Source organism: Nicotiana tomentosiformis, chromosome 4 (assembly GCF_000390325.3).
Source record: "Nicotiana tomentosiformis chromosome 4, ASM39032v3, whole genome shotgun sequence".
Classification (NCBI taxonomy): Eukaryota; Viridiplantae; Streptophyta; class Magnoliopsida; order Solanales; family Solanaceae; genus Nicotiana; species Nicotiana tomentosiformis.
The window spans coordinates 127,494,166-127,506,911 of record NC_090815.1 but is presented as its reverse complement, the minus strand read 5'-3'; the positions used below and the strand labels follow the sequence as shown (position 1 = coordinate 127,506,911).

Here is a 12,746-nt window from a genome sequence, read left to right as displayed (position 1 = left end):
TGGTCGAGTGAGTGATTGCTCGAACTCGAAATAAAGGTAGCCCGTAGGCTTGGCAATCGAGTGAATGATTAGAACTTGATGCAATGTAGCCCGTAGGCGTAATAGTTAAAGTAGCCCGTAGGCATAATGGTCGAGTGAGTGATTGCTCGAACTCGAAATAAAGGTAGCCCGTAGGCTTGGCAATCGAGTGAATGATTTGAACTCGATGCAATGTAGCCCGTAGACGTAATAGTTAAAGTAGCCCGTAGGCTTAATGGTCAAGTGAGTGATTGCTCGAACTCGAAATAAAGGTAGCCCGTAGGCTTGGCAATCGAGTCAATGATTCGAACTGGATGCAATGTAGCCCGTAGGCGTAATAGTTAAAGTAGCCCGTAGGCTTAATGATCGAGTGAGTGATTGTTCGAACTCGAATTAAAGGTAGCCCGTAGGCTTGGCAATCGAGTGAATGTTTCGAACTTGATGCAATGTATCCCGTAGGCATAATAGTTAAAGTAGCTCGTAGGCTTAATGGTCGAGTGAGTGATTGCTCAAACTCAAAATAAAGGTAGCCCGTAGGCTTGGCAATCGAGTGAATGATTCGAACTCGATGCAATGTAGCCCGTAGGTGTAATAGTTAAAGTATCCCGTAGGCTTAATGGTCGAGTGAGTGATTGCTCAAACTCGAAATAAAGGTAGCCCGTAGGCTTGGCAATCGAGTGAATGATTCGAACTTGATGCAATGTAGCCCGTAGGTGTAATAGTTAAAGTATCACGTAGGCTTAATGGTCGAGTGAGTGATTGCTCAAACTCGAAATAAAGGTAGCCCGTAGGCTTGGCAATCGAGTGAATGATTCGAACTCGATGCAATGTAGCCCGTAGGCGTAATAGTTAAAGTAGCTCGTAGGCTTAATGGTCGAGTGAGTGATTGCTCGAACTCGAAATAAAGGTAGCCCGTAGGCTTGGCAATCGAGTGAATGATTCGAACTCGATGCAATGTAGCCCGTAGGCGTAATAGTTAAAGTATCACGTAGGCTTAATGGTCGAGTGAGTAATTGCTCGAACTCGAAATAAAGATAGCCCGTAGGCTTGGCAATCGAGTGAATGATTCGAACTTGATGCAATGTAGCCCGTAGGCGTAATAGTTAAAGTAGCTCGTAGTCTTAATGGTCGAGTGAGTGATTGCTCGAACTCGAATTAAAGGTAGCCCGTAGGCTTGGCAATCGAGTGAATGATTCGAACTCGATGCAATGTAGCCCGTAGGCGTAATAGTTAAATTAGCCCGTAGGCTTAATGGTCGAGTGAGCCGTAGGCGTAATAGTTAAAGTAGCCCGTAGGCTTAATAGTCGAGTGAGTGATTGCTCGAACTCAAAATAAAGGTAGCCCATAGGCTTGACAATCGAGCGAATGATTCGAACTCGATACAATGTAGCCCGTAGACGTAATAGTTAAAGTAGCCCGTAGGCTTAATGGTCGAGTGAGTGATTGCTCGAACTCGAAATAAAGTAGTCCGTAGGCTTGGCAATCGAGCGAATGTTTCGAACTCGATGCAATGTAGCCCGTAGGCGTAATAGTTAAAGTAGTAGGCTTAATGGTCGAGTGAGTGATTGCTCAAACTCGAAATAAAGGTAGCCCGTAGGCTTGGCAATCGAGTGAATGATTCGAACTCGATCCTGTTTGCATAATAAATCTTGAATGTAGAATATCGGTAAGGAGGAGAGCTTTCTTTGCAGGTCATTATACATGGGTTCATGTTTTGCGTCAGGGCTCGGGCCAACTATATAAGCATGGTTCGTTTTGATCGTTTGGCCCTTACAACGCTTCCCGTTGAGACACTGTTTGTCATGAAATAACAAAGTAATTTCCTTTGCACCGAACTTGATAATCATCACAGATGCGTTCAATGATAAAGCCTCCCTGTGTATGAGGTTGATTTTAAAGAGGCCACGGATACTCAGCAGTAGTATCGTTTCCGCTATATGGCTGGTATCGATCTCTGGTCGACTTTTGCTTTTTCGTAATGCACAGATTCGATCTCATCATCTTCCAAATCATTGCCTTTGATGGCACACGTGTAAGAAGTGATGTGCTCGTTGGGGTCGGTCGTTCCGTTATATTTGGGTATTTCAGGCATACAGAATTTTTTGGGGATTGGTTTTGGGGATGCACTCGAGGGAAAAGGCTTTTGAATGAATTTTTTCAAATCTAGCCTTTTTATCATTGGTGGAGCCCCCGGGATCTGGTCGACCCTGGAATTATATGTTTCTACTTTTTTATCGTTGGCTTCGACTCGTTTTGTGAGTTCCTCGAGCAATTTAGTAATTTCGGGAGTAGTCCCCGATTCTTGCTCATTTGGCTTCTCTATGGCTGGTTCCGTTCTGTGGGTGACTTCTCGAAGCGGATTGGGCTCTGGCCTGCTTTGTACCTGAGTTTGGCTCTACAACTGAGCTATCGCTATTTGCTGGGCTTGTAACATCTCGAAGATCATCCGTAAGCTGACTCCGATCTCCTCCACGTTATGGGTGTCTCGAGTTACGGATCGAGTACCACCCTGAATGCTCCTTTTCGGTTCGGAACGCTGATTCGCCTCTAGAGCTATAAGTATGTATTTACACCCTTCTTGAAGTTTCAGAGAAGATGCATAAAATAATGAATATCTGCCGGCAAGTATAGATCTTAATATAACACGTTGTATGCATAGAAAAGAAAATAAACAAATGGATATATAGGTTGTTTACCAGAAAAATCGGATAACGTTAGATTTGTGGATGGTTCTAAGGATATGCGATACAATTTGATATAAATCGCGTAGAGAAATGGAAATATGTGTATTGTTGACTATAAGAACGAAAATAATAAGCAAAAAGAATGAATAAGTAAAACAAGCACAAGGGGATTACTATCAATATCTAGAGGAAGTGATCTTTTTTTTTATGTTCCACCCTCCTAGCTTACAAGGATTCCCCCTTTTATAGAATATGGTCATTACCAAAAAATAATAAAATAAAACATGTAGTGGAAGACCCATGATGACTTGTCTCTTCCTTGATTCCCGCAAAGATTCTCTTTGTTGGTGTGGTTGCAACGGCTCTTGTCTGTGAGCTCGATACTAGCTCGAACTCGTTACTGGGTCGGGCCTTTCGGTCTTGGATCGAGTTCGACCTTCGAGACGGGTGTCGCGCATTTTCGACCTCGAAGCAGTGCCTTGCAGATCGATTCGGTCACGGGCTCGATAGGATTATCGAGCCGCCTCCTCGAGCGACCTTTGGGGTCGAGGTTCGTTAGTACCGACCTCAGAGCTCACTCCCAAAATCTTATTCCGACTTCTTAATACTCGAACTCGATCGAACGTAGGGCCGAAATCTATTTCGACCGTATACATAGGTATAGGCGATGAATGAAGGGGTTGAATCAAATTTGATAAATAGATTATATGATCAAATTTGCCAAAAGTTTTTTGGTCAAGATGGGTCATATAGCAATTCATAATCCAACGTCCAATATGATCGAATTTTCCTCTTTTTTTATTTTTTTTATTTTACGCTTATTGAAAAAAATGTGAAAGTTAATGTAAGTTTTTAAAATTATAGCTTATAAGGTTCTTTTAAATTTACATTTTTTTAAATTAATCTCCAAATCTGACATGTGTGTTTGAATTTGATTTGCATTTTGACCCATGAGATTATATAAATATTGACCCATCAAGATACACAATTCTGACCCGCTTTGACCCAATATTTGATGAGCTGCCTCCATTTTAACCGTGAATCAAATCAACAAATATGTCATAACTCAATCAGCTTAAACTTGGACGGGTTGATATGTTGGTAACGCGAACATCTTGCCTATGGTAAGGCCCAGCGAAGGGGCTGGTATTGGTTTACTATTTATGCGAGTACATCTTTCCTAAATTAGATAATTAGTAGTAGTAGAACATTATACATGAAGATGGAACTCTCTGCAGGTTACATAGACCAAGTGAGACTAGATTAAGTACTAATGTTTGCATGTAAAAAGGGGGTTTTGTTATGTAAACTTGTGACTCTTCTTATATAGTATATACGTAATGAAGCTTTTCATGATTTTTTTTTCGAACATTAAAATAAATAATATGTACACAAAAATTATATTAGAGGCAACATTTTTCCAATCTAGTGTACAAATGTGTGTGCTGAAATAAATGAAGTTGAACGCACATATATTATCACTCACTTCAATAAGATCTAAGAATCAAATACTTCCTTAAATAGATATTGAAAAAAGTGAAGAAAAAGAACATTTCTCTGGAAAAATAGTGGAAAATAACACCTAATTAAATTAAGATGTTCTATTGAATTATATCTAGTATAAAGATCTATTGATAAAATTTATTTGGAGATGACATGCATAGTTTTAACGTAGAATAAAGATCTATAATGATCCTTTAGTATCTCTTCCACTAAAATCTGAATTTTTCAGGCTTTTGAAAATAATTTTAGATCATATAACAAAAAATGAATATTTAAAGAACCAAAAAAAGAAGAAGAATGATGATGTCATGGAAAGGTCAAATTGACATCATTATTTTCATTAGTAGTCCCATAGCGTGGTGTGTCCCATTGGGCTGCTTCTCCTGAAAAAAGTACAACATTTTTTTGCAAATGGATGTATGCAAATATATGATGTCTTTCTCCAATATTTGGTCCCCCATTTCCTCTTTATTTTTTTGTTTCATTAGCTATTATTTTTTGTTCAATTCTTCTTGGGTTTATATGAATTCTTCTTAATTCAACCCTGTTCCGGTTCATTTACGTACACGTAGTTTTCACACACTTGAGTGCTGTGGCTCTCCTTTAGTTCTACTCTGGAACGTAATCAAAAACGTTTTATCAGTTTGTCCTTGTAACATTTCAACCTGTGCATCTTTTCATCGGATAAGAAATTCAAGATGTTTTAGTTTCGAGTTTGAAAATGGAGAAATTCTAGGTAAGAAGCTTTTTCCGTTAAATGATCATAAGTGGTACTAATTTGGATAGTCGGCCAATGATTCTAGATATCATATGATTAAATTAAGAAAACAAGTATATACGGAATTAAAATACTGTATAACTCTAGGTTTCGGGTAGCTCTTATGTTGTTAGCCTCTAAATCTCAAGAAGTTCTCATGACTAATTATTACATAATGACTAATTAAGTGAAATTATTACTCTTCTGTTTCAATTTATATGAACCTATTTTTTTTAGTCCGTGCAAAAAGAATAACCATTTTCCTTATTTGTAAACAATTTACTTTTATGCAATGATTTATAACCAAACAAAATATATGTGTATTATTTTACACCATAAGTTCAAAAGTCTTCTCTCTTTTCTTAAACTCCGTGTCCCGTCAAATTAGTTCACATAAATTGAAACGGAGGGATGAGCGAGTATTTAAGAGTATATATGTCCGTTATTATGTTGAGACGCTCTGAAGACATGATTACTTTCTACTAAAAAACCAAAACTAATTAAGCTCAAAATATTTAGAAAGATGCTCACAAGAAATGCTACTTTCTACTCACTTTCGATAGATTAAGAACATGTAAACAATTATATGTTGGGGCATTGAACCATCAAATAATTATTAAACTTGAGCTTAGAGTTCTTATCCAATATTTCAATGTAATAGATACTGCTCTTCCTTTTTAGCACAACTACTTTACAAAGAAAACTGTTCATATGTGTTTTTTCTTTAAACGAAAAGCATTTCACTATTCATAACTTCATTTTTTCTTGAATATGTATAGTATGGACCACATGAATAATAATGGAAAGATAAGCATATCCAATTGGCCATTAGCAGCAAGCATTTTTGTGTTGTGTTTTAAGATACCGACCAAAGCTCAGTACTATACAAAGACTTCTCAAAGATTAACATGTGGGTATTAAAGAAAGAGAAGGAACAATCAAAAGAAGTTAACATGGTTGCTATCATTTCTCTTCTCAGAATATCACTTTTATTTTTTTCTCCTTCAAAGTCTTGGGATTGAAGGCAGCAGCGCCAGGCATTTTTAATCATGGCCTTAGGGGAATTATAATCATCTCCCTGTAATTGCAGTCACCCAAAATACCTAGCTCCCCTTACCCCTCCACCTAAAAAAAATACAATTATTTATAAGTGTTTTGGAGACAAGAGTGGGAGACATGAAATTCTTTTTTATATTGTGAAGGTGCAAAAAGTTTGGCAGAAAAAGGAAAAAAATTTGTATACATTATAGTATACCTTATATATTCTATTTGTCCATTCCAATAAAAATGACATATGTCCACATTTTAAAACTTTTTAATTTAGACAACAATGACACATTGAAATTTCACAAGCGAAGTTTGGGAAAAGTAATCTATACGTAGACCTTACCCCTACCCTAAAAAGGTAAATAGGTTGTTTCCTACATACCTTCGGCTCAAGAAAGATAAAAAGAAACAATTGAAACAAGCAATATCAACAACAAATGCCAGAAAGATAATAACATCAATCCTAGCTAGAAAAATAGATGGAAGGTTAACACGGACAATAGAAAGTTTTTGATTTAGAACTTCTCGTTTTACACGTAAAGAGATGCTTTTACAGTTATAAAATTGTCATGAAACGTAAGTCTATAAGTTCTAACTGTATTTTTGGATATGTGTTAAAACTTTTTATTTCTTTCTTAAAATTCGTGTCTAGTTAAATAAGGTCGATATATAAAATAAAATAGAGCGAGTATATATCATGAGAGCTAAGGGTTTTATCTCTTCTTGCTTTGCTTGTTTCTTTCTTTTCAAGGTTTGCTTTAAGGCCCTTTGAGACATTGAATGAGTAAGAACAAGACTTATATGGTGAAAAGTTGCTTAAAGTGAAGATGATACATATGTGGTTGTCACCTTATATAACAAATTTGTTTATGTTAAATTCTTTTTTTGAGTTAAATATAGTACTATAGTAGTAGCAGAGAGGAGCTAGCTAGCAAGGTTTTTTTTTGGCAGAGAGAAGATAGAGGAGGAGAGAAGCTTGAATAACTTTTGCTTTTTAATTATTCTTCATCTTGGGATTTTCAAGTGCCTTAAAAAACAAAACCAAAAAAGCAAAGCAAAAGCAAACTTCTCATTTTGTTTTCTTAAATTATGGAGCCTGCAAATCTCCATCACCACCACCAACAATATCATCAACTCCAGTTCCAAGATCAACTTCCTCTTGGTATTTCTCCTAATTCTTCTTCTTCTAATTCTAGCTATGGAGATGCAACAAACACTACACATACTTGGACCCCATGTACTATCTTGTAAGTCACTTTAATTCTCTCTCTCTAACTCTCTCTCTCTCAAAACAAAAGAGAGACACTACTTTAGTTATGGTGTTTGATATGAATGATTATATTTTGGCTACTTGCAAGAAAACCCCATTATTATGATCTATCTTTAAGAAAAAAAGACTTAGGAATATTGGAATCTCTTATCTTATCTTTTTTCTTTAAAAACATTCTTGTTGATTTGTTGTGCAACAAATAGAAAGTTCCCTTAAATTCCTTTTTCCTTCATTTTTCATGGAACAATATTTACATTAATCTTGAAACTTTGATTATTACTTTTCCTCAAAAGCAATAGTGCTAGAATTTTTTTTTCTTTGTTTTTCCATTAATATTCTTAGTCTAGCTATTGAACTTTCACTTTCATTTTATCTAATCTTTTTTCCTTTTTATAGGAACAGTGCTGGAACTAGTCTAAGTTCATATTCTAGTGGAGCTATCAATACTACAAACTCAAGTGATCCATTATTATTAAGGCAACAGCAACAAAGTGGCACAAACTTAGTTTCTATGACTCAAGATTTGGGGTTTCATTGGGCTAATAACAGTGTGAGCAGCCAATTAGTAAAGCAAGAAACTTCATTAGATTCATACCCAAGATTCACTCAAATGTTGAAAAGTCCATCAAATATAGAGGAAAGAGAATTGAGTGATATGAATGCTAAACTTTTGTTTGGAACTCTTTCTAATTCTGGATGTCAAATGATCAATACTGGGCTTCAACTTTATCCTGGAGATCATAATCTTCTCTACTCCTCAAACTCTAGTAGTAGTACTAATAATAGAGGGAAATTTAGTCAGATATATCCCACAATAAATGTATCCAACTTGAATATAAATCAAGCATCATATTTAGCAAATTCTAGCTCTTTGGATATGAATTTACAGCCGTTGGATCTCGTCAATACTTCAAGATATGGAGGGAGCTTTAGCCAACCATATGGCTTAACAAATCATTTCCAGCATTCATCAAGTGAAAGTCCAGTAGATAGCTCCTCCAGTGTTAGTATTTCTTTCTTATTTCTTATCTCATTTTATGCAAAATTATGGTTTGGTCACATTATGGGCAAAAACTCGACTTCAGTATTTGAAATACTATTGATTAAATATTGGAAAACGTGTTTGAAGCGTATTTCAAGTGGATTTTCACTCACAGAACTTCAATTTTTTTACAACTGAAATATATGGCCAATTACAAATTTTCAAATATTTTTTTTTCACTTTAACTTCAAATTACTCCTTTTTTTTCAATTTCAAAACTACATATTATCCATAAACGACCTATCTTCTTCGCAAATGTCACTGTCCTTTTGTTTTTCTAGTTTATTTGACTTTGCATGCATTCAATGTGCATTACTGACTACGTTGCTAGCAAGTAGGAGTCGAGCAATTTACCTTAAGCTTAATAGGGTCATATATACTTGCATTGAATAATAATATCTAAGGAATTGAAAGATAATTAAATAAACTAAAAACTATCATTTTCTGCGGATACTGTTTGTGATCCTTAAGAACTTAAAAGGGGAAAGCCAGAAATCATTTTTTTTTTCCTTTTTCACTTTTCGAATAATTTGCAAGAAAAGAGAAAGCTTTTCTTTACTCATATTAAAGGTTACTTCAGCTTTATACATTTATATGCCTCTTTATCTTTTTTTCTCCCTTTCCTCAGAAATGAGTTCGTCTTTTGCCTAATACTTTGGTAAGGTTGGTATGATTAAATGTGATAAAGTTTACTCTTTTTTTGAATCTTGAAGATATCAGCCTTTAGCAATGGAGTGCCTGAAGCTAAAAGGACCAGCAATATTTTGGAGCCTAAGGCACCTCAAAATGCACCAAAGAAATCAAGAGTAGATTCTCGCGCATCCTGTCCACCATTTAAGGTAATGTATATAGAATTTAAATTATATGCACCGGTAGTCCTATGCACAAAGTATTACGCATTTACGCATGGTCCGGGGAAAAGCCGCACTTAATCAAGGGGTGTGATGCATACAGTCTAACTTAATGCAAGCATTAGTGGTTGTTTTCATGGCTCGAACCCGTGACGTATAGGTCACATGGAAAACTTAAATTATATACACTAACGTTTCAAAAAAAAAACTACGTTATCAGTGAAAGTTATCCGTTATGGTAGATTATAATTAAGTAGTCTGTATTCAAGGTTGTCATATCATGCTTGATATAAAGAGTTACTTGTTATTATTGATCAACTTAACATGGTATTGCATGTATTATAACGTTCGATTGGTATTTCATTGGATAATTTTGCTTTATTGAAGCGCAGGTGAGAAAGGAGAAACTAGGAGATAGAATAGCAGCTCTTCAACAATTGGTAGCGCCTTTTGGCAAGGTACGTTTTATATTTTGCTCAATATCTCAAATTTTTAGCTAGTGAATTATCTATTGTAATGCCATATATACTACATCGTCTATTAACTAGCTAGTGAATTATCAATTATCAATTAAATTAAAGTACGTTTGGCATATGTTATTACAAAGTCATGCATAGTGATAAAAGTATAAAGACAACTTATCATTCCTAAATAACCGATGTAAGAACTCAACACACAGTTATTAGAAGTAAATAATTTAACTTATATACACTTTATATTATCAGTATATTATTAATACTGTTGCAGTAGAGATAATTTGGATTTATTTTGAAGTGGACTGCTGTTTAGGCGTCCAAAAATTCAAACTTTGGATAGCACAAATTTCATGGAATTGTACAGTGGCGAAGTGCATGCTTAGGGTATAACCCCAAGAAAGCAAATATAGTTCACAACGCACTATTGCTTAAACTTGCTAAACTACTATATTTGCATTACGTTTTTAGTTTCTTTATTTACAGACACATATGTAGTGAAGTTTGTGGAATGTTTGACAAGTTTTTTTGGAGAATACTGCAGACGGACACAGCATCGGTTCTAATGGAGGCTATTGGTTATATCAAATTCCTTCAGAACCAAGTTGAGGTACCATTTTTTCACTTCTATAACATTCTTGATCTTCTTCTACATCGTTATGAAAATATTAATTTTCATACTTTTACATTGTTATTTCTGTAAAATATAAATCCTTTACATAATAGTAAAGGTGAAGTCAGGATCAGGTGTTAGTAATTGAACTCTGAAATTAATTTTATATATATTTAATAAACTTTTAATATACAAATACATAATTTGCATTTAAATTACTAGGTTATGTGGAACACTAACTTCTAATTCCCAGTATAATAGGGGCGAATTCCCAGTTTCATTTAATGTAGGAATGGTTCGCGAAATAAATAAAAACTATTCTTATATAGTAAGACTATTCATTTTAGGGTGTGATTATGCTGTCGGTTAAGAGGGTCGACCGTTATGTTCTCTCACTATAAATTAAGTTGTTGATTTGCTGATTCCTAACAAATTGTTGCTGGTGTTATATTCCACTAAAAACCAAGTTTTTTTTATCGACTTTAGCTAGCCGATCCTTTGTAGAAACATTTCTTTTTCATCAAAATTTTCGATTTTATAGCAAGTGACCTGTTAATACTAAAACTTTGCTGCAGACTTTATTTAATACAACATTGTATTGACTGTTAACCTAAAAAACAATTGTGAGTGACTTTTTATAGCAATTTAAGCCACACTTAATAGTGTATCACACTGTCAGTATATAACTTAAACAACGTATAGTTATTTTAGGTTGCCAATCGATAGTATTGTATTAAATAGAGCTACCAATTGCAGCTTCTCCGACTTTAACATACACTATCAAGAACCTGCACACTAGCTAGCTAAGGTTTTTGGGCTTTACAGATAGATGTTGAGGTTCAACACTTACTAAATAATTAACCTCAAAAACTCTTGCTGTTAAATTTTCTTATTCTATATCAATCTGCACGTCTTAATGTCCATATATATACAATAATTTTTATTTTAAAAAGGGATCCTGTGCACAAGGTATTTCCCGTTCATGTATATCAAGACGGGTGATGTAGACAGTCTACCCTAATACAAATATTAGTGATTGTTTTCATGGATCGAACCCGTAACTTATAGGTCACACTGACAATTTAATACTGTACATGTGCATATACAGTATATATTGGATAATTGCCTATGAAATGTTTGTTTCTCTTCCTTTTGCAGACACTAAGTGTACCATACATGAAATCGTCACGCAACAAAACCAGCAGATCACTGCATGGAGTAAGATATATATAAAACTTCATGCATCTATTCTACCATTAAGTATTATCAAAAAAATTCTTTTTTTAAAAAATTGAAATATTAATTAATTGTTTTTCCTAGGGTGGTGGAGAGATGAACGGAAGTGAAGAAGTAAAAAGAGATCTTAGAAGCAGAGGGTTGTGTTTGGTGCCATTGTCTTGCTTGACTTATATGACGGACGGCGGCGGCGGTGTTTGGCCGCCGCCTAACTTCGCCGGAGGCACTTGAATTAATCTTAAACTCTAAAACTTGTGAGACTTCAATTAATACTCTGGCTCAAAAGAGACGACTTGAGAATTCATCTTTTTTTTCTTTCTATTTTAGCCTTTCGGTTTAATGGAGCAAACTTGGTCATTCTGAGAAAAAAACAAAGGTTGAAGTTGTAGCTGGATGGACCAAGTTTGATCCATTGATGATTTGTTAGTTTAATTTAACATTACTTGTTTTGGTATTGTATTTTATTTTGCATTCTAGACTCTCCCAAGTGTCAGTTATGCATATTCAACTTTTCAAGTGATCTCTTTTTCGTTTATTTCTTCTTCTATTTTTTCTTTTTCTCCTCTCTATCTTAATAAATAACCTTTTTTAGTTGTTTACGTTGAACAATATTAATACTAACTCAGAATCTCTATTTATCTGTATGCTTTTCCTTCTTTTCTTAAAATTTTGGAATGTAGCGGGTCCATGAATACAAATAAGGGAAACTTACACAAATGTCTAAAATAAGTCTCAACTTACTAGCCTTTAGCCATTAGTCATACACTTACCAAAACTAGTTAAACACATATAAAAATTGAAAAACCAAATAAATAAGGTTCTTTCTCTCAAAGAATCACATGCAAAAATCTTTCCATATTTTTAAACGTGATTAGCAATATTAGATGCAAGACGGAGAGGAAATTTCATGGATGAGGTAGCAAATAAGGTGATGAAATACAAAAAAATATATAATATTTCAAAAATCTAAGCAAAAAGGGAACTTTTTTAATGGGTATAGATGAAATTCATTGAAAACATATAAATAAGTCAATATACAAAATTTGAGGAAGATTGAAGGTAATTTGGACTGGTTTTGTATCAAAATTCTTAATTAAATCGAGTTCAAAAAATGCTTATGCGACACATGTATCCGTCACAACTCCCTTTTCCGAGGGATAGGGGATAGGGAAGTTCTTTTCAATTAAAGTGACCTTATTCGAAATGAGATTATTTATTTACTTAGAGTCGCCATTTGGGATAATTAAGATGG

The 12,746-nt window shown here is 34.7% G+C and overlaps 1 protein-coding gene across 1 annotated transcript; it reads left to right on the top strand.

The window, feature by feature from the left end:
• Nucleotides 1-6,634: 6,634 nt before the first annotated feature.
• LOC104084609 (transcription factor bHLH110) lies at nucleotides 6,635-12,029 on the top strand. The gene is made up of 7 exons (XM_009588511.4): nucleotides 6,635-7,256; nucleotides 7,676-8,282; nucleotides 9,035-9,160; nucleotides 9,565-9,630; nucleotides 10,190-10,255; nucleotides 11,417-11,476; nucleotides 11,579-12,029. The coding sequence occupies exons 1-7, from the start codon at nucleotides 7,099-7,101 to the stop codon at nucleotides 11,723-11,725; spliced, it is 1,230 nt and encodes a 409-aa protein (XP_009586806.1). The 5' UTR covers nucleotides 6,635-7,098; the 3' UTR covers nucleotides 11,726-12,029.
• Nucleotides 12,030-12,746: the final 717 nt, after the last annotated feature.